The 21,086-nt window shown below is 37.6% G+C and overlaps 2 protein-coding genes across 3 annotated transcripts; one reads left to right on the forward strand and one right to left on the reverse strand.

Moving 5' to 3' along the window:
• The first annotated feature begins 1,889 nt into the window (after positions 1-1,889).
• slc6a11a (solute carrier family 6 member 11a) lies at positions 1,890-16,324 on the forward strand. Of its 2 annotated transcripts, none has more exons than XM_032513950.1 (15): positions 1,890-2,148; positions 2,453-2,637; positions 2,880-3,014; positions 4,381-4,521; positions 6,745-6,826; positions 8,162-8,294; positions 10,600-10,734; positions 10,884-10,987; positions 11,488-11,612; positions 12,052-12,164; positions 12,280-12,417; positions 12,645-12,747; positions 13,904-14,004; positions 14,569-14,739; positions 15,851-16,324. In XM_032513950.1, the coding sequence occupies exons 1-15, from the start codon at positions 2,141-2,143 to the stop codon at positions 15,998-16,000; spliced, it is 1,824 nt and encodes a 607-aa protein (XP_032369841.1). In that variant the 5' UTR covers positions 1,890-2,140; the 3' UTR covers positions 16,001-16,324. The 2 variants fall into 2 exon arrangements, with proteins under 2 accessions (XP_032369841.1, XP_032369842.1); XM_032513951.1 differs by having other exon boundaries at positions 2,016-2,148; positions 2,489-2,637.
• A 2,404-nt stretch (positions 16,325-18,728) lies between these two features.
• On the reverse strand, positions 18,729-21,076 carry ppil1 (peptidylprolyl isomerase (cyclophilin)-like 1). The gene is made up of 4 exons (XM_032513957.1): positions 20,843-21,076; positions 20,463-20,617; positions 19,423-19,491; positions 18,729-18,970 (listed from the first exon to the last, which is right to left on the reverse strand). The coding sequence occupies exons 1-4, from the start codon at positions 20,896-20,898 to the stop codon at positions 18,750-18,752; spliced, it is 501 nt and encodes a 166-aa protein (XP_032369848.1). The 5' UTR covers positions 20,899-21,076; the 3' UTR covers positions 18,729-18,749.
• Positions 21,077-21,086: the final 10 nt, after the last annotated feature.

Below are 21,086 nucleotides of genomic sequence, written 5' to 3' on the forward strand. Positions count from 1 at the left end.
CCTCCATGTCCTCCTTGGTTACAAGCAGCTGCTTGGAGGAGGGGTGGTGCGTGGTCACCAAAGGCTTGTATCATGTGGATGCGCTGACAGTGTTGTTATTACTTGGAATTCATCATGGGGGAGACAGATATTACAGACTATAGCTTTAAGAAGCAGCAATTTTTTGGTTGCTTTTGAACTGTAGATAAAGCATCTTAAACCTAAATTGCAGTAATTAGTCGTCATATTTAATAACTCTACTTATGTGTTTGTTGTACTGTATTTCCTCAAAGCCTCAAGATATTTACATTCTGGTTTTTCATACATGTAGATGAGAGTCAAAACATAAATTAAATGTATCATGTTTAATTTTGTTTAAAGGCATCAAATTATAGTCAACCACTGAAAAGGTATATACATATTTCATTCAGATGTTATTTATAAGACTGAGATAAGATAAACTTTGTAAATGCCACGGTGGTAAGTGTCCCAGAAGCAGGAGCCTGTTCTGGTATAAAGTACAGCATGTGACTATAAAAACTAGAAGAAGGAAGTCACTGAAATATAAAAAGCTAAAAACAAGTTTTTTTTCTGAACAGTGGAATTAAGATGAGAGAAAAGTAGAGTTAATCAGAGATCATAAAAATATAAAGTAATGATGAATGAAAAAAGTTGAAGGTGTACTGTACATGTTAGAGCTATGCTTAAATGTAACTAAGCAATAAGATGCAACACAGTATGAACATGTACAGAAGAAGATTAGAGCCACGTGAAAAAAATGTATTTAGTTTTGAGTTTGAAGTCAGAATTTTGACCTCATTCTCTGATATCTTACTCTTTTTTTTGATGTCATTGTCAGATAAGTACTGGCAACAAAACTGGCGGCACCTCCACATGATACAAGCCTTTAGGGATCGCACACCACCCCTCCCCCCTCCTCCACGCACTCTTATTCAGCTTTGTGTCAACTCCTTTGGCAATGGCTTGAGTGAAATGGATGTTAATTATTATAAAAAAGTTACACACTAAAGCTTTAAAGTCAGAATTATTATATTTAGACAAAAAAAAAACGCAACAGCGTAAACAATGGTGGAAGTTTAACATCACTTCCCACTTTAACTTTAAACAAACCGTTTTAAAAAAGCTGTTGTGTAGCAGGTTGATCGAGACTTTCACACTGATATATGAGGCGCATAAGATACGTGAATATTCTCAGTCAGTGTGGTAAATAATGCTGGTGACAGTTTACTGATGGATAGCTAACATAACTAGTTTAAGAGGGAGGCTGCCAACAGTTAAAGCAGGATCAGACTGTCGTCTCCAACTAAATCTCAGCAATAGATCAAACAGTTAACATTAATAACAGGTTGGTTGACTACTGATGACATTCATCCTAACAATAGTGATTTAATCAGATATGTATTTCCACACAAGCAGTATGCGGCCACGGTGTTTGGTCATTGATCCACTGATACGGGGGAAGACTGAGGGGACGTGACAGCGATCAACCTTAATTTATTAAGGTATTGTGAAAACTTAGGTTCAGGCAAGGTCACAAAATAAACATCCATTAACATTTGTCTAAATCATGATCCTAACATGTCAAATTGCATTGACTTCAATGGGATTGTCTGTTTACTAGGCCTATCCCCCAAAAGCGGGCGCGGCCTTGAGGTTTAGCAAAACACCCGTATATGCCGGCCTAACGTCAGAATCCTGACTTTAAACTCTGAACTCAAATACATTTTTCACATGTGGCCTTAATCCTCTTCCGTTGGTATTTGACTGAATTATGCCCCAAAGCTACAAATTCCCAATTGGCAGATAACTTCAGGCTGTGTGCAGCCTCTGACACAACAGAGGCAACTCAGCTGATTTGGCTACTGGAGTAACTGTGCTAATCTCAATGACTCAAACTGCCACTGCCTCAGTGGAAAAATACTGAACAGCAGGAAAGTGGAATACCTTGGAAATTTGTCAGAGCCAAACACTTTTTAAAGTGAGATGGCATGGTGTGTAGACGTCATAGAGGAGCCAAAAAAAAACTGGTTTCTCACTCTTGGTCTCCTCATGTTACAGAGATCCTGTGTTGAACCCGGCTGAGAGGAATACTGATCAGTTTGCTGTTGCTGTAAGCTCTCAAGAGGGAGGGAGCTTTCTGATGGAGGGGTAAGTACCTCACTGTGTTTTTGTTTTACACTGGGCTGCTAAATGCATCACTTTAATTCTTAAATGTGCTCCAATAAGTGCAATTTTCTGACAAACACTTGCTGGTGAAAACTTTCCATTCCTGATAATCCTGCAAGCTTACATTCTTTCAAATAAACAAAGCTTATGAGCATTGCCAAACAATCAGCTGAGTAGTTTTGTCTCACAGTTCTTGGTGTATAAATGTGAAGGACGCAAAAGGACATTTCAATTCTGACTTCTTTGTATTTGTAACTAATCTGCTACTGTTCCTTGACATGTCAAGAGAGTTCCTTAAAAGAAACAGCCTTGACATGCCCAGTCAGGATAAGAGTCTGGTGAAGAAGACTCAGCTGTTGGATCGAGGCCAGTGGGCAAACAAGGTGGAATTTCTGCTGGCTGTAGCTGGCACCCTGGTTGGACTGGGAAACCTCTGGAGGTTCCCCTATTTATGCTACAAAAATGGGGGAGGTAAGCAGAATTCCTGCACTTTATCAAAGTATAATGTCAATAAATGTAGAATAAACACTGTGATGTTTGCATGCAAAAGACAAAAACTAAATTTTTGATTGTGTTTACAGCCCTTTTCACTAGATTTCAAATACTCAAGCTTAAAAACAAACATGAATAATGGGATGTGGCTCTTTAGAAGATTTACAGAGGAAACAATATTTTGATATGTTGATATGTTTGACATGTCATGTTTCTCTCAGGTGCATTTCTGGTTCCGTACGTCTTGTTTCTACTCTCTTGTGGTATCCCGATGTTTCTCTTGGAGACGGCCATGGGACAGTTCACATCTCAAGGATGTATCACCTGCTGGAGGCACTTCTGCCCCTTGTTTGAAGGTCAGTGTGTTACACTGATTTGCATCACTGGTGCACCAGTAGCACCCAGTGTGTAGAGATACCCCTTTGTTCTTACAATATTACAAATGTGTATTCTACATAAAATAAATTATAAAAGCTAAACTTTTCCTTCCCTTTTTCTCCAGTGTGTACATGCAAATGCTGAACCACATGTACAATACATAACATCTGATGTAATTTACTGATGGATATATCTTAACTTTAAAGATACATACAAGTAGTTATTAATTTAGCTAATTTAAAACATTTGTGACACAAACATAAATATGTAAATATGTACAAGTATGATCATTTATTTCTTTTTCAGTATGAAACTTATAATTTTCTAAAAGCTTGGAACAAATTTCATAATTTAAAGGTAAAACGAAGGTAAAGCAGTGGAAATGAAGCCTGAGTGTCTTCAGGAGAGACAAATGTATTAAACTGATTCAACAGAAGAAATACAGCTTTATGCCTTAAACCCTAGACAATAGGCATAGCTCAGTACATATGGATGTAAAGTATACCATTTTTTTTAACTTTATTGCCTACATAAACAAACACACACACACACACACACAAACACTCTCTTAAGGATAGGTCAAAACAACAAACAAAATAAAAAATAATATTAATAAAAGGGTCACCTTGGGGTTGAGCTTCATTCAACACATACAGTATATTGACTACATAGAAGCAGGGTAAATAGACACATGAGAGAACACACACATATTGTGACCTTATCAAAATAAATCAAATGTCGCCCACAGCAACAGTGTTGCTCATTGATGTCTTTTTAATAGTTTTTGGGCGACAATGGAGGTTTATGGCACAAAGGAATAAGATCAAGCTCCACTTGTTAGTCGTTTCAATTCATTGTTTTGATCTTTTAATGGAATTTGTTGACAACAAGAAAAATATAAAATATCATCAGACTTATCATTCAACATGCGGATATCAAAAACACATCGATAAAAACAAATCGATCTGGATGACTGAAGACAGATTGGCGGCATTTGCCTCTGTGATGCAGCTCACACTCTGTTACTTTTTCTGGAAGTCTCTTTGCCATCGAAATAACAAGATCAGAGACAGACAGGCCACTGGTCAAGTCACTCTGATTGTGGCAGTTCTGCCGGCCTGCAGAGTGGGAAGATATTCATCGCCTCCAATCAGCTTCCGATCCATGCCATTCTCTGAGCAGGACATGGTCCAACAATATTGTTAATTGATTGGTCACATTACCAACCAACATACCCAGACAGACTAGACCAACTAAAATAACAATACTTTTTTTTTAGGAATAGAGATTATATATGTTACATTACATGATGTATTATTTGACCATCACCATCTGTCTCCTCAGGGATTGGTTACGCTACACAGGTTGTGATTGCATATGCTGCCGTGTCGTACATTGTCATCCAGGCATGGGCCTTCTTCTACCTCTTTTCGTCCTTCAGCGCTGAGGTCCCGTGGGCCAGCTGCAGGAACTCCTGGAACACAGGTAGTGATGCAGATACAGACAGGAATTACGTGCATGACAGACATCTGTGTCTTTGCATCATTTTTTTTTACCTCTGTCTTCATAACAGCAACTATAGAGAAACACCCAAGAGCTTGGATTTGAATCTAAATAGAAATACCAGAATTATAAAAAAAAGCATGCATTCTTGATTGATTGATTAATTGACTGATTGATCAAGTTATTGTTTAAGGTAAATGTGGTGCAAAATGTGAGAGCACGTAGATGCGATGTGTGCGCTTGTAGAATATGATTTGAGAGCTTGTAAAAAAAATCTGTACTCTTATTTTTTTGTTCACGTCAGTCACTTTTCCAGTACAACCACAACTCAGTGATTGCAACCTCTCGAATCTGTCGCAATGTGGTCTCTCACATCTCACAACATCTGCAACACTTCTTGCGATACATTTGATAAAACTAATTTGTACCTGTGGACTTAGTCTGTGGAGCTCTGCGCCAACAGGATGGCCGGGGACAGCAGTGTTCACCAGATGAAGGACAACTCTGTCCGGGTTATTTATGTAGCATGGAAGCTAGCGTTAGCTAACTAGCAGCCAGCCCGCTTCTAAATACTGTAAATACCTTTTAATTATCTCAACACTTTTTAACAGTCCAACTGAAACCCTGGCGGTGAGTTCCAGGTCCTGCAATCGTGGACGGACCGCCATCATTGGGGCTCGGCCAGCGTGAAAACATTGCTAGAAAGCTTTGCTGCCGACCTTGACCTGATCTGATTGGAGCTGCAGCGGGAAAGGGAGAGCTCCAGACCCTGTAGCAACGGCACAACCCCACCTGGAGCTCACTGCCAGTGTTGGTGGAATAGCAAGCTAGCGTTAGCAAACTAACCAACCAGCACACTCATAAATGAATACATTTTAATTGAAAAGGCACGCATTATACCCCATCCGCAGCTGCTACAACACGCTAGCTTGCTATTCCACCAACACTGGCAGTGAGCTCCAGGGGGGGGGGGGGTTGTGCTGCTGCTACCAGGTCTGGCGCTCTCCGTGTCCCGCTGGAGCTCCAATCACATCAGGTTGAGGTTGGCAGTGAAGCTTTCTAGCAATGTTTCCACGCTGGCCCATTTTTTTCAACAAGCTCTCATATTCTTCTCATATTCATAGTCATATTCTACAAGTGCTCACATCACATCTACAAGTACAGATTTTTTTTACAAGCTCTCAAATCATATTCTACAAGTGCTCACATCGCATCTACGCTCTCTCACATTTTGCACCATGCTTACCTTCATACCTTGTAGCTCAGTTAGATCAGAATCAGAGTCACCTTTGTTGGCCAAATGTACACACAAAAGAAATTTGACCGAGAAAAGTCTGAGTGTTGATTCATGACATGTCCTTAAACCGCAGAATTGTTTACACTTGTGTTCTTATAATGATGAATCCCATTGTCTTCGTAAATCTAAAGTGCATGCCAGTTGATCCTATGTGTAAACGCCCTGCCAATCTACATAAAAGGGCATGATCCTCCAGGGCCGTGTGCACACACAGAAATTGAAAAAAGGTTGAGAGAATTAAGTCAAGAATGCCCAAACAAGCCTAAAGAGGGTAGAGCAAAGGACTCCAAAAAAACTTAAATAGTTCTGAAGCGGAGGAACTTGTGCAGGAAGTGAATGCCAAATGAGCTGTCATATGTAGTAGTGTTTCACTCTCATGCAAATAAATCTACATGATCCTGGAAGATGCGTTCCCTCATCAGGGCAAAATCAGCATCATCTTGCAGCAGCAGTAAATATGCCATTGTGCGAGTAGGCCTCGGGTGCAGAAATAGGCAGAATTTGGAGCTTTAAATAGCGTGATCAATCACTTATTATTGGATGACATGGTTCACAATTTACATAATTTATGTGAATTGAAGTGTTAGCGTAATGTTTACATATCTTAAAAGACCATAATGCTTTGTTCAATAATGAAAATAGTTATTAAGAAAAATTAATGAAATGTAAGAAATCTCAAATAAGAAGACCTTAGTGAATGTCAGAATCTTCATGAAAACTGTGCATGAGGGTTTTAAGACATTTCTTCTTGCCACAGCAGAGGGTCCTTTACAGCACAAATGACTAAAAAATGGTCAAGGATTATTTTTTATTTGTCGAGTTTAAACTGTATCTGTTATTTTGTTTGTTTTTAAATATTTTTCTAGACTATGACAGATTAAAACATCTCCTTCTGTTTTTTTTCTCAGAGTCTTGTGTTGAATTTGATAAAACAAATGCGTCATCCAATTGGACAGCAAACGCAACAACACCTGCAACAGAATTCTGGGAGTAAGAGTAATTCACACCTGCCTTCCTTTATAGCGGATGTCACATTTTTAGGAGGCTAAACACTAGTTGTTCATTGGCACCCTGTCGTGTTTGTGTGTTTGTTTTTGTTGTTCCTCTTTCTGTAAAAAGGGTCTATAGCAGCCATCATTATTTCTCAGGCTACCTGTTTACACATTTAACAATCCCTTTAGTGCTGCCATAAGGCAAAATTTCAGCACAATTAAAACTGTTACTCAGTTTTGTAGACATTCATGGTTAGCAGGAGATAAATGTTAGGCTTTTCTTTTGAAAAAATCTACTTCTTCTTGAACAGAGTTCCAAATTTCCAAATGTCACTATATTATATGAACCACCTGATACAGTCAGCATTTTGAATATACACAGAATTTGTCAGTTACATACAAATAAATTTGGCAGCAAATACTTAAAAACAGGGTGTGTCTCACATTGCTTTTGCTAAATCATGGTCAACCTTTCTCAATAGATAACATGCAGAACATTCAGTACACTGTGAATGTAGGGTTAGGTGATAAAAACAACTGTCATTTGACAGCAAATGTTAAGACTACACCACAGGGACAGCTTTTTGAGTTCATACAGGAGGAGCAAACCAAACCATTTGGCCATGATAAATGAGGTTGACTTTAATTAAGTACTGTTTAAGAAATAGACCGTGACTACACCTGCTAGATACATAGAGACAAAAAAACAAACACTCATCATTAATTCATACACAAGCCAGATACAAATATAATACAACATTGAACAATATTTTACGTGATTGTACAGGACTGATACATGTATGTGTGCTAGGCGTCACTAATGTTAATTAATTAGTTTTGATTCCCTTGTTTGGGAATATCCTGTATTGATTGATCTTATTTATTCTTCTTTTAGTCCAGAAAGCACATTGTTGTCTTGTTATATTGTTAAGTACATACTGTTTGTTAATGCCTGGTTTACGTGTGTGTACGCAGCTGTTGCCAGCACTTCTCTTTGCCCAAGAAAAAATTCTTATCTTATCTCATTTTATCTTAAGTTGCATTATTGTTTTCAAGTAATACCAGCAATATCTTCAATATTGCTAATTTCCACCTGGAAATGAAATTCTACTTCTGCAAGGCCAAAGGTATTTGCTAATTTTCAACATGAATCTGGTGCAATGTAGTAATAACACTGTGTGATCAGTCACATTAGATTATTCTTCACTATTATAATAACCTTTTTTATTATTTTATGAACATTACTAGTAGTCTTGAACACAGTTCTCAGTGTTTTTGTCTCCAAAACTGTTTTACAGCCCCTGTTTTGACAATATTAGGTGTTTCTTTTCAGGAGACGAGTGCTGGGTATATCTCAAGGAATTGAAGAGATTGGTAGCCTGAGGTGGGAGTTGGTCTTGTGTCTCTTACTGGCCTGGATCCTGTGCTACTTCTGTGTTTGGAAAGGAGTGAGATCCACAGGAAAGGTACAAGTCTTTCTTCAGAAGATTAAATTGGGTGCAAACCCCCAGGACTGCCCAGACTGCATTGGATCAGCAAACTGTTAATGCCTGTTTGGCTCATTTTTTTCTAACCATAGTAGCATTGGTGGGAATGAACAAGCTAGCTAGCTTACTAAATAAATTGCCACTAAATTAGTAATATATTATAAACTTAATCCTCCATCCGCACACTATTGCCTAACTTGTCACAGGGTAGGTTAGCACATTGCTATCGCCAAATGAGGGATAACTTTGTTCAGCTCATTTTCTGTAACCAGTGTAAGATGGTGGAATTTTTGGCTAAAATAAATTCCATTTGAGATGGGTCTGGAGCTCTGCAGCTAGACCTTGGATGTATAACACAGACTGTATATAAAGAGATGTAAAATAAGAGATAAACCCTTCTTGACTGGTTAGCAGTTGTATACAACTGTGAGGCAGTAATTCTAATTAAGGAGGTTTTATTACAGTTAAATTTTAAGTTAGTTCATGAATTTTCTAAATACGAAAAATAAAAACAAATGGTAAATGTCACATATTTTCTTAAATCCTTCGTATGCGCCATGACAAATGGCTATATCGCACCGCAACTCCACTTTGCACCTTGTGCCACAAGTGTACGGCGCAGTGGATAGAACCCATATCCCGATCCTGCCCCCATCCAATGGATATGTTTGAGTTACATGTCGTTTGAGTTACATGTTTGCTACGTCACAATTTATTCAGCAAAGCTGTTTCCATCTCCCATTTTGCGCAATAAAGCGCCCATAGTATGCTTATTTTCAAGTTCATAATTGTATTTGTAGGTTGTACCAGAATAGGGTTATGTGGTTTCATTTTCAAAAATGAAACTGCACACTTCTGAAGATGTTTTCACCTGTTTTCACCCAGTGTGTTTGGGTTTCTGTTTTAGCTACAGAGTGAGACATTTCACTTCTATCTTTGTTAGGAGTCGCACATGCGCAGTAGCTAAGTAAGATCACATCAGCTAGACAACTCTTTCTCCAACTTTGGTCAGTATAAGGCAGGATTAGCTGGGAGACTTCTTCTGAAACAAGGGTGCACTTGTGGAATACCTGCAGAACAGGGACATGTAAGTAGTTCTATTGTAGATTATAGTAGTAGTGTAGAGATTAAATAGTGTGTGTTGTAGCAGTGTTCGCCATTGAGAACAAGCTAGCATGCTACCTCTAGCATGTGTTACAGTTAGTCACCTCGTCTCGGCTAGTGACGTAGAAAGCCGTGCAGCTTTTGAACAGCTCACCTGAGACTGAATGCTGAGGACGTTCAGAAACATGTATCTCACTCAAAACAGCATGTTTAGGTTTTTTTTCCAAGTTTGATTGCATGTAGAAGCACAAGAGACACAAAATAACACCCCAAATCCCAGAAACATTGATTTATTTCACAATATGGGCACTTTCTAAAAAAGCAAGAACAACCTCAAGCAAGAGTAAAACCCTTTTTTTGATTTTTGAGGACTTTTTTCAAATTTTGCCATTCCCATCAACACTGTTTAATGCAATTCAATATGCGCATAAAAATACATTAAATATAAAATGATTTAATGGGTTGGCTCTTTTAGACTTTCCAAATGTTTTCGGACCAATTGGATCAAATTCTGATAGTGAAACATGTATCCACTGATTTACAGTGTCTTTTGCCATGTAAGCCTATGGTAAAAAAGTATTTTTGGGTCAGAGGGCTTAATTGCCAGTCCGCTGTTTGTTCGGTATGTTCTATTTGCTTCAAAGCCCGGTGCACAGTGATGTTGATTCATTACAGTATAACCTAAGTAATCCTGTTAATGTTCTCTCATTCACACTGAACAATCACAACAAAAAATGAACGCTGCAAATTTGCTCCATGTTGTCTTCACCGTCTATCGTCTATCTGTCTTCACCGTAACCTTGCAACAAACGCTACCAGCACCAAACATGTCTCAGAAAACACAAAGCAGACCAATCAGAACAAGCAGAACTGCAACAGGGTTATAAATGAAAAGAAAAACCTCAATAATAGCAAACTGTACAGACTTATAACATAGTTAGTTTATATATCAGCATAAGTCCAGGATTGCTGTTGCTTTGGTGTCCTCCTTTGAACAGACAACGAAATTATAACAGGCATTTTATTTTATTTTAATTTAGGCATATGTCACATTGTGTGAGCTGCACATTTTTTATGTATAGTTGTTCTGTTGCAACTTCTTGTTTTAAAATCCAATTATTAATTGCAATTTAAAACACCATTAAAAGCTGAAACATGCCTTTGTCTGTTGTTGTCGCAGGTAGTTTACTTTACAGCCACTTTCCCCTATTTGATGCTGGTGGTTCTGTTGGCTCGAGGACTCACTTTACCAGGAGCTATTGATGGCATATCTTTCTACCTGTATCCTGACCCAACAAGGTTGGTGGACCCTCAAGTAAGTAATAAAGTTGAACATTCAACATAAGACAATTGCCTCCCACCGGAAGTCCAAATAGCCTACTGTAATATACTTATATTTCACGATACACTCTTACCGTAGTTTAAGTGGTGAAAGTGTAATGGTATCTTTTTACATTTGGTTAGGTTTGGATGGATGCAGGTGCACAAGTTCTTTTCTCTTTTGGGATTTGTCAGGGGAGTTTGACAGCTCTGGGCAGTTACAATCAGTTTAACAATGACTGCTACAAGTAAGTGCTCTCTGCTCTTCTGCTTTTTTATTTAAATGCATTACTACAACATATGTAGTCTAAGATTATTTTCTTTTTAGTTTTCTCAAACATACTATTATGACTTAATTAGAGCTTCAACTTATGATCAATATCATAATCAATTGATTTGCTGATTTTATCTGAAATCTTTGTTTTTCTGTAAAACTAAAATTGTGGAAGGTGATGAATATGAGAATACATTTTCCAAGGCAACATGTTGTGGCAACAATTGCTTGATTTGTCCAACAACACTTCAAAACCCAAAGATATTCATTTTATTATCGAATGACAAAGCACAGTCTCACATTTCAGAAGCTTGAAACAGAGAATTTTTGCGTATGAAATGATGGACATACACATTAACACATATCCATGTCTGTCAGAGACAAAAAGGTGGTGAATAGCCTTAGTTTGGATGTAGTTTGTCTCTTTAAGACGCTCTGATAAAGAACATCAAAGACTGTTGTTTTTTTCCTCAGGGACACGTTTGTTCTGTGTTTGGTGAATGGCGGGTCAAGCTTTGTGGCAGGGTTTGCTATCTTTTCAGTTTTGGGCTTTATGTCCTACGAACAAGGACTGCCAATATCTGAAGTGGCTGCTTCTGGTAAGACCATCACTAAACCACTTCTGTTACAGTACATACTGTATATTTAATGATCATGTCGCTGTTAATGTAAAGTGCTCTGAATAAAACAAATTATACAGATAGGGTTGAAAGTGTAGCACTAATTACAGCCTGCTGGCTGCAAAATGTATTAGTGGGGTTTAACTATATGTGCAAAAAAGATCATTTGTGGTAGCTGGAATACAAACTAAGTGTATTTTATCTTTTGTTAACTGATTACACAATAAGACGGAAAGATTGTCCCTTAAAAGTAATCTAAATTGTATTATGAAATAAAAGCTTTATCTGCATGTTCTCAAATAGTTGTATTTGAATTGTATTTTATATAATTTCATATGACAAATTGATTGATTGATTGATTGATTGATTGTTTGATTGATTGATTGATTGATTGGTTGATTGATTGATTGAAATACAGGACCTGGCCTGGCATTTATTGCCTATCCACGTGCAGTAGCCATGATGCCTTTCCCTCAGTTATGGGCTATATGTTTCTTCATCATGGTCATCTTGTTGGGTGCAGATACACAGGTGAGAAAAAAACACATTTGCCGTAAGCAGTAACAAATCCTCAATTTAACCATTGTTGATTGCAGACAAAAGCTGTTTATTTTAAAGTATTTCAACAGATCTGTTTCTCTGTCAGTTTGTGAGTTTGGAGTGCCTGATGACGTCTGTGACCGACATGTTCCCCAACATGTTTCGAAAAGCTTATCGTCGAGAGTTGCTGCTGCTTGCTCTCTGCTCTGTTTGCTTCCTTCTCGGCCTTCTTCTTGTCACAGAGGTGAGAGTCCATGTTTGTGGTGTGTTCACATAGCAGTAAATAAAAATGAGCCGGTGTACCCTTCAAAAGCCAAATACAATCTCCCCTGAACCTGTGGCACGCTGAACTGCTTTGTTCATCTAATTTTTAAGCAGAAAAAACTGTTAAGTATTGCAACGTTTAGCCAAATGGTTGTGTTGTTTTTGTGTTTGATGTGTGGTAACAATCAACCCTCTGTCTGCCTGCAGGGAGGCTTATATTTCCTTCAACTTTTTGACCATTACGTTTGTAGTGGCAACAATCTTCTCCTCCTTTCAGTGTGTCAATCGATAGCAATCGGATGGATATATGGTGAGTCATTATGGTTATCCTGCATTAATCAAAGAAAGTAATTGATACGCTTTTTGTTTTTACGCCTATTGAAAAGACCTTTGACCAAATTATAAGAATTTTTAAAAGGTCTGTGTTTTTGTCAGCAGACGTTTTGCTAAAGATCCGTTTCATGTCATTTACAACGGCCAGCATTAGAAAGTTTCCCCAGTACACATTTTGTCCACCAGAGAGCACGGACAACTTGTACAATGTTGCATTTAGTTCTGTTCATTTTATTCTTTGTCCTACAAGGGCAATTTGTTTGCAGCAGAAAGACATCACATGAGAATATACAACACAAACTACACACAAATTTACACAATAAAAACGGCCATAAAAACAGCAGCTTCAGCCTGAGTTTAAAGCTACATTGTGAAAGAATATCTCTCACCTTGCAATGAAAGTGTACATGACAACCAACTGAATATTACTGCCCCTCCCATTCCGAGCTCATTTAAACTTCTATGGTGGCCATACGCAAAATTAGCTTCTGTGAGAGTTTCTTCCAGTGAAATAATAGTTTTATGTTATTTTGGTACCAAAATGCTAACATCCGCATTCAGGTTTCCAAACATATGCAAGCAATTGTTAGCAAAGTTTCAGGGCTATTGTTTTTCTCTATATTGTACAAGATTAATAGTGTAAGGCAATGTTTACAGCATAGGAGCAACGGAGGTTTGTTTTTAACATATTTCTCTGAGCAGTATGAACAATGTCAATAAAACTGAAATTAGCTCTTAGCATCTCCACAGACTAGCTTCAGCTGTTCTATCTGTAGCTAGTCTGTGGGGTAGGGTAGACATTCCTTTTTTATCATTGACGCAAGGAAAAGTATCATAGACATCGATCTAGCTTCACCATATTGTCAGGAGAAGCACGCAGATAGTTTTCCTAGTTTTTCAGATTTTTTTATATCGAAATCTTAGTACATTTAAAATAGAACTGGGCAGCAACCCACGCGTGTTGGCACAAACTGCCTTCAAATACATTCGGGATTTGAAGTTTCAGGAGTTCAGCATCAGCATCACCCATAAATTCACATCACATTATGCATTTGTTTGTGTTGTAACTATAGTTTCATGTGACTATTAAACTGATTTTAAAACAGGCTATTTATTTTTCTTTTGATTACCAGGTGCAGATCGTCTCTATGACAACATTGAAGACATGGTGGGTTATCGTCCATGGCCAATGATGAAGTATTGTTGGCTTTATATAACCCCCACTGTTTGTGTGGTGAGTTAAATGTTTTCTTTCATTCCTGTCAACAGAAAAAAGATGTGGTCTGGTGTATTGTGCAAAATATATAGATTGCAAAGTGAGTCTTTTATGAACGCCAATGAACAAAGGAAAATTTAAGCAGTTTTGGTTAACTTCTTTGGCTAGCAACAAATTCAATGAGGTTTTTCTTCTGTCATCAAATTTCATTACTCTCTTGTACATAATAAGTGTCTATCTTGGGGTCCTTCTGTATGTAATTTTGGGGTGTAATTTGGTTTTGATGAATTCTACAAGCAGCAATACTACAGGCCAAGCAATTGGTCTGTTCAAAACAGGCACATTTTCAAGAGGCACTGTACTAAAGTGTAAATGAAAAGACACCACAGAGAGCTGTAAATTATATTACATTTGTGTTATGTTTATGGAGAGCACTTCCATGTTTTAGTAGTAAACATAACATTCTTCAAGGAGAAAATGTTTGATAAACACTGAGACCTGAATAGACATCACTGGACTGGAGGGAAAAGTTGTTGATCTGACCTGGTTTTACTGAAATTAAATGTGTGTTTTTTTTGTCAGGGTACATTTGTCTTTTCAGTGATGAAATACAAGCCTCTCAAGTATAACAATACCTACGTCTACCCAAGCTGGGCTTATGCTTTGGGTTGGTTCCTTGGACTGTTCTGTGTTCTCCTGGTTCCTCTGTGGATCATCTTCAAAGTTACTCAGATGAAAGGGACAATAGGGCAGGTATGTGCTCAGTAAAGAAAGATAAATGTTCCAAAAACACAAATAAATTCTCGCGTGATGTCGGGGTTTAACAAAGAGTTGATTGGCAGAAAATTAATCACCAACTATTTTTATTATTGATTCATCATTTAAAGCAACACCAAAGCACTTTTCCGCTTCAGTCCCCCTACAAGTTTGAAGTGGAATTGTCCATTACCTCTGTCTCAATCGCACTACAGATCTGCTAACCGATCTGGCAAACTTGCACAGTGCTGTTATAGCCGGTAAAGTGCCGTAAAGTGAATGCCGAAGTGCCGTTCACCCTGTGACGAGTTGATGAAACACTGAAACAATTTTGGAAATATTATTATAAGGTACAAATGAATCTTTGGTGTTGGTAATTTAAATATGTCAATTTGAGCTCAGGGAAATAAGGGGTATTTTTGTCATAGAACCAACAATTAATCATGAAAGAAAACAGCACATGACCAATGATGAAAATAATCGTTAGTTGTCGCCCTAAACCCAACCATGATCAACCAGGGCGGCGTCATTGATAGTTTTTAATGGTTTGCACTTTCAATTTTGTGTGCTATTTCTAATAGTGTTTTATTTTCATTTAAGTAATGGTTTACAAATCTATTTTATTTTTTATTGTTTTGATTCTTGCTCATTGTAATTACATAGACTGTGTATGGGGACTAAGGTCCCTTACAATAAACTGCACCATTAATACAAATAATGAATGTAATACTTTTTCCAATACCAGGTACTGTCCTTCTAAGCCATTAATTAGTTTATGGTTAATTTGGGGCAATGAAGAAAGCAATTGTATTTCTCTTTATAAATCCGAATCATGGTGAGATAACAGCTCAGCTTCTACATCGCAGAAAAAGAAAAGCTTGGTTACTCAAGAACAAAATATTCTGTCCAACATTGAGAAGTAGTTAATGCAACAATAACAGTACAAGTACTGTTTTACAACAAGCATCAGGGTCCAGTTGCATACATACAGGAGTTAGGGTGTTGTTAATTCCCTCCTTTTCTGTATGTGTTTCTGTTGACCAGTTTAGGAAACTTGCACTGCACATCAACGTTTTGTCTAATGTGAAGTGACTGATTGTTTCTACAGAACCTCAGGCAGCTTTGCTGCCCTGAAAACAAGATGCACAGCACCGCAAAGCAGCCTGAGCAATGCCCTTTAAATCCAGACGACACTCTTACTCCTGTTGCCAATGAAAACAAAGGAAGTGGTGGAGCTGAGATAGAGTTGCAAATGTGAAAAAGTAAACATTTTTGATTAAGTTTAAATGTGATATCATGATTTTAAACCCCAAAACAAGCTAAGCATCTTTTAGAAATTATGGTGAACAATAAATTCTGACAACTTCCAGTTCTGCTGGGTATATACCAGTCTGAAACGTGTATTTTGTGTACAAATGTGTCTGCTGTAGACCAAATTAGACTTTAAAAGCTATTTTCAGTAAAAGCAAACATGTAATTTGTCTGATAATGTCATTATTTTCATGTTCCAGTATGCCTTTTAGCAGTGGTTCCTAACCTGGGGATTGCAAAATTATTTCCGGGGGTTGCCATATTGGTGTGGATGTATAATTGGTGTAACATTCTTTTTAATATAACATAGACCATGGGGTTTTTATATTACATTACCTGTTTTAGGGATATAATTTACCTTATAATTGATTTTATTGAGTGTGTTGTTTTTTATATGTATTTTTATTGAAAACCAGAGATGCGCCAATATAAATTAACAGAAAAGATACAGGTTCCGCTTTTTGTTTTGTTGTTTGTATTCCCCCCAGCTGTTTTCTGGTGTGGTAAAACATAAGAACATAGAACATAGAACAGAACACCACCTTACAAACCCCAGAGAGTAAATAAAACAATACAGACGTGACAAAATAAAAAAATAAAAAAAAAAAGGTTGAAAAGGACACTATAAGGAGAGAGGATGGCAGGGATGCCTGTTTCAAGAAGAAAAATAATAACTTAAATGTGATAACAATCAGATGGGGGCCAGAGATGTAAGATGTAAGAGGGTTGAAATGACAGGCTGCCGTCTTGTGTGGAATTGGGCAGATGAGCCTCTCAGCTTAGATTTTACCTTTTCTAATTAGAGAAAAGACATCAAATCAGACAGGATTTGGCAGGGGGAGGTTTGGGGCTTTTCAAAAAGAAAAACTTCTACAGGCAATGAGTGAAGCAAAAGCAATAACATCCAAGTGTTTATCGGAGAGACTGACTGGTGCAGGAGGAACCCCAAAGATAGCCGTCAAAGGGCTGTAGTCAAGTGTGATGTTTAGGGCTTTACTTAATATGTGGAAAAAAAAGAGGACCAGAACTCTACCAATTTCATATGTACAAAATGTATGTGTGTGATTGGCTGGCGATAAGCTGCATTGGCCACAGTTTTTGTCAGTACCTGGAAATAAACAGCTTAGCCTAGCTTTTGTAAAATTAATTTTATGTAGGACCTAAAATGAGTAAAGCTTAGACGTGCACAAGAAGATGAGTAATTGATTCTAATAAGGGCCCTTTCCCACCATTTGTCCGTCAAATTAAACTTAAGTTCCCCTTCCAACTTGCCCCTGATCTTCATAAGAGAGACCGGACTCCTCGATGATATAGATTTGCATGAAGTTGAGATCAAACCACGTTTCTTAGTCAACGAGAGCACCACGTCAACACGAGAATCCACTGGGAGAAAGAGAAAGGAACCAAAGTATTTGCTTGCTAGAGATTGGCATGGGGAACTTTTCATTAGATCATCTCTCAATGCAAATCAAACCAGCTATTAGGCAAACTGAAATAAAACCATGCCAATCCGTATGTATGGTGAACGGTATGCAATGATGTGAGGTTAGTTTAATTCCAAAGCCCAAGGGAACTGTATCAGGATGCATAGTATCCTGGATCCATGAAATAACTGGCCTTTAATAATAAAAATCTGCCTGCCTCTTTGGGAATTTAACATAGGGGTGTGAATACTTATGACCCCTGTATTTTAAGGAAGAACATTTATTTTTTCACAATACATTATTCATTCACAAAGAAAATTGATGTCCTTAAAAGGTTGGATTTTCCAATTTTTTTTTTAATTAAGGCATTAATCAATTTCCAAAAGATGTTTTTTTACTCCTCTTTTTAAATCAACTCTAGCACAGGTGTGTACACTTTCTCAAACCACTGTGTGTGTGTGTGTGTGTGTGTGTATATATAATTAATTGTATAAAAAACTTTATACCCAACTTTACATTTATACAATAAAATACTTTCAGGGGCAATATGACTTGTTAATTTTCATTATATGTTAGTAGAGTGAACTAAAGTTTCAAAATTGTTCTTACGTTTCACTTTTGTGTCCAAGTGTTTAACAATCAAAGGTTTTGACATTTATAACAGCTGCCCTCAAGAATTATTTGACTCTTCATTACGCTTTATTTTCTTTATCGATTAATGTGCAGATTCTTTTCTTTCCTTGCTAATCATTTGGTCTATTAAAACATGTAGTAGGTTCTCCAGTCAGTGCACTTGATCAAGGCACTGGCTCAGATCTGGAGTTGGACCCCGGTCGCTGTAAATGGCTGTCCACTGCTACCTTGAGGGATGGAGTAAATACAGAGAATGAATTTCGATATGTGTATGTGACAATAAAGTACCTTTACCAGTACCAAACGTCCAGGATACATCACCAAATCTCAAATGTATTAACCTGAATCACATTTTTGCTTTAAAAAGCGGTAAATAATTGATTAATTAAAAAAGATGCCGATTTCTTTTCTGTCAATGAATCGGCTAACCATTGCAGCTCTACTTAACAGTGATATGTAGAAGGGTTTGAATTCTGTCTGTTCCTTAACCTTTTAGTTGGTACTAGTGCTACTGGTAATTTAGTTTTTTGTTTTTGTGAACTTCCATAGCATTATAAAATTAACAAAAACATGACATTGGAACATTTAAACATTTATTTAAAAAAAAAAAAACGTGTGTAAAAAATAATCACTATTTGTTTAATTGGCAACATTAGTTCTGATGATTTTGATATCATCAACTGGACGATCTTGACCGTTTGTCTCCACCATCCCAATCCGGTTCAGCACTCCCATCCCCTGGCATACTCTTCCAAAAATACTGTGCTTTCCATCTAACCACTGAGTGGGTCCGAGAGTGAAGAAGAACTGGCTTCCGTTTGTGTCAGGTCCTGCGTTGGCCATCGCCAGAATACCAGCACCTAACAGATACACAAATGTAAATAGAGAATTACAATTTTATGACTTTTTGCTGTTAAAGGTCCCTTGAATGTCACATAAATATTAGAAATCTGTAACACTTAATTGGTCCAGTTTAATCAGATTTCAAATCAAGAAATTCTTGAGGCAAAACCGCAACTTTTAACATTTAGTATACATCGACTTTATTATAATGAAAATCCACAGAGTTGCCAGTATATAGGTATACCACGCTAAAAACTAATGTACTTAAATACAACAGCACTGGAACAAATCCTAACTTAACTTTTGTAAAAAACAAAAAATTAAATTAAAAAAAAAAAAAAAAACATTAAGGACTCAGTACTGACAGGTAAATTATTTGTAAAGTGTGCAAGAGCTTCTTCTTTATTTACCAACCTGTATTTGTCTCCACCACAGCTACCAACTTGTATTCAATAGGGATTGTGATTACCTGTGAATTTCAGTTCTGGGTTCAGCTCATCTTCAAACTGTTTACCAAATATGGAGGCACCACCGCGACCTGTAAGAAGACCAAAGACCAGTAAACTACAGATGTACCATCCTCAAGTGAGGTAACTAAAGGAAAGGAAAGTGAATGTAATGGATAGGATGACAAACAAATGTATGAGCATGAGTTACAACATGTGGTGTAAGACATTGTATGAAATGTATGTCAATTAGAAAAACAAAATGTTTGAAAAGGTCACAAAATAAAATACCTTTTTTTTTTTTTTTAAATGCTCGTAAAATAAGAAGTGTGGTGGCGTGATCCTCACTACACAGGCTGCACTGCTAAGTGTTTTGGTTGGGTGAAATGTATTGAATAATTCAAGAATGCAGAAAGTAAATCCCGCTACACTACTAATTTGAAGCATAAATTAAAACCCAAGGCCCACTAAAATATGCAGAAGTTTGACTAATACCATTAAACACATAGAGCCTGGCTGTAGTTGTTGCTCCCATTCAGCCACAAGAGTATCAGTGAGGTGAGACAATGATGTTGGGCAATAAGTCCTGGCTTATAGTTTTCAGCTTAAATGTGTTGGATAGGGTAAAGGTTTGGGCTCTGTGCAGGCCAGTCTAGTTCTTACACACTTGTAACATATGTTTCACTTCCAAACATGAACCCTTTTCCAAACCATTGCTAAAAAAGTTGGAACCACAAAATGTTCTAAAATATCAATGAGTGCTTTATTTCATAGGGCCCATTATTTCCTAAGAAAGGTCTTGTAAGCTTCCTTGTAAGAACTATGTAATTTGGTACAAATTATATGAAATAGAGTCAAAGTTCTGAGACAGTTTGGGTTTAGTTTAAAAGCAGTTGTTGCTTTCCGAAGAAACTTTTGAGAATTGCTCCATTTATACCAAAGAAATATTTTTCTAAAAGTAGAATTCCCCATAAATGATGCATTTTATGTTAGCCTGTAGACAAATTCTACAATACCAATCGAACACGTCTCGATGTGTAGTGTATGTATGTGACGAACCCACCTGTTCCTGTAGGGTCTCCTCCCTGCACCATGAAGTCTTTGATTATTCGGTGAAACTTTGTGTTGGTGTAGTAGCCTCTTCTGGCCAGCTCTGCAAAGTTCTTGCAGGTCTTTGGTGCATGTTTCCAGTACAGCTCCACCACAACCGTCCCCATCCTGCAATGCATGTTCAGTATTAATGTGTGTAGCGTCCTTGGATAGCCCAGACAGCACTCTGACGGTGTGTAACACATTATCCAAAGTCTTAGGATATATTTTAGTATCGCCGAAGTTAATTTAGCAGGCGCAACGCGTAGTTCACGTCACCAAACAGCTAGCTAACATCACGTTACTGAGAGCTATTTTAACCGAGTTAGCATCATCGGTTTAACTAAAACTTACGTCGTGTCCAGAGCCACTGTTGGCGGCTGCCATGTATCTGGAGGTATCCCTGACATTATCACTCCAAAATATACTTTTCGGTAGGCTTCAAACAAACCAGTTTAAATAAAAGTAAGTGTTTTATTCCCTTCAGCCTAGCACATTTGTTCAATTCATTTCAGGGGGAGTTTTTCTTCTGTGGTTGCCGCTCGTTTCCTCTGCATGTGGGAGGAAGCCGGCAGCAGGTTACTGCCCTCTACTGAAC

Source organism: Etheostoma spectabile, chromosome 4, assembly GCF_008692095.1.
Source record: "Etheostoma spectabile isolate EspeVRDwgs_2016 chromosome 4, UIUC_Espe_1.0, whole genome shotgun sequence".
In the NCBI taxonomy this organism is placed as follows: Eukaryota; Metazoa; Chordata; class Actinopteri; order Perciformes; family Percidae; genus Etheostoma; species Etheostoma spectabile.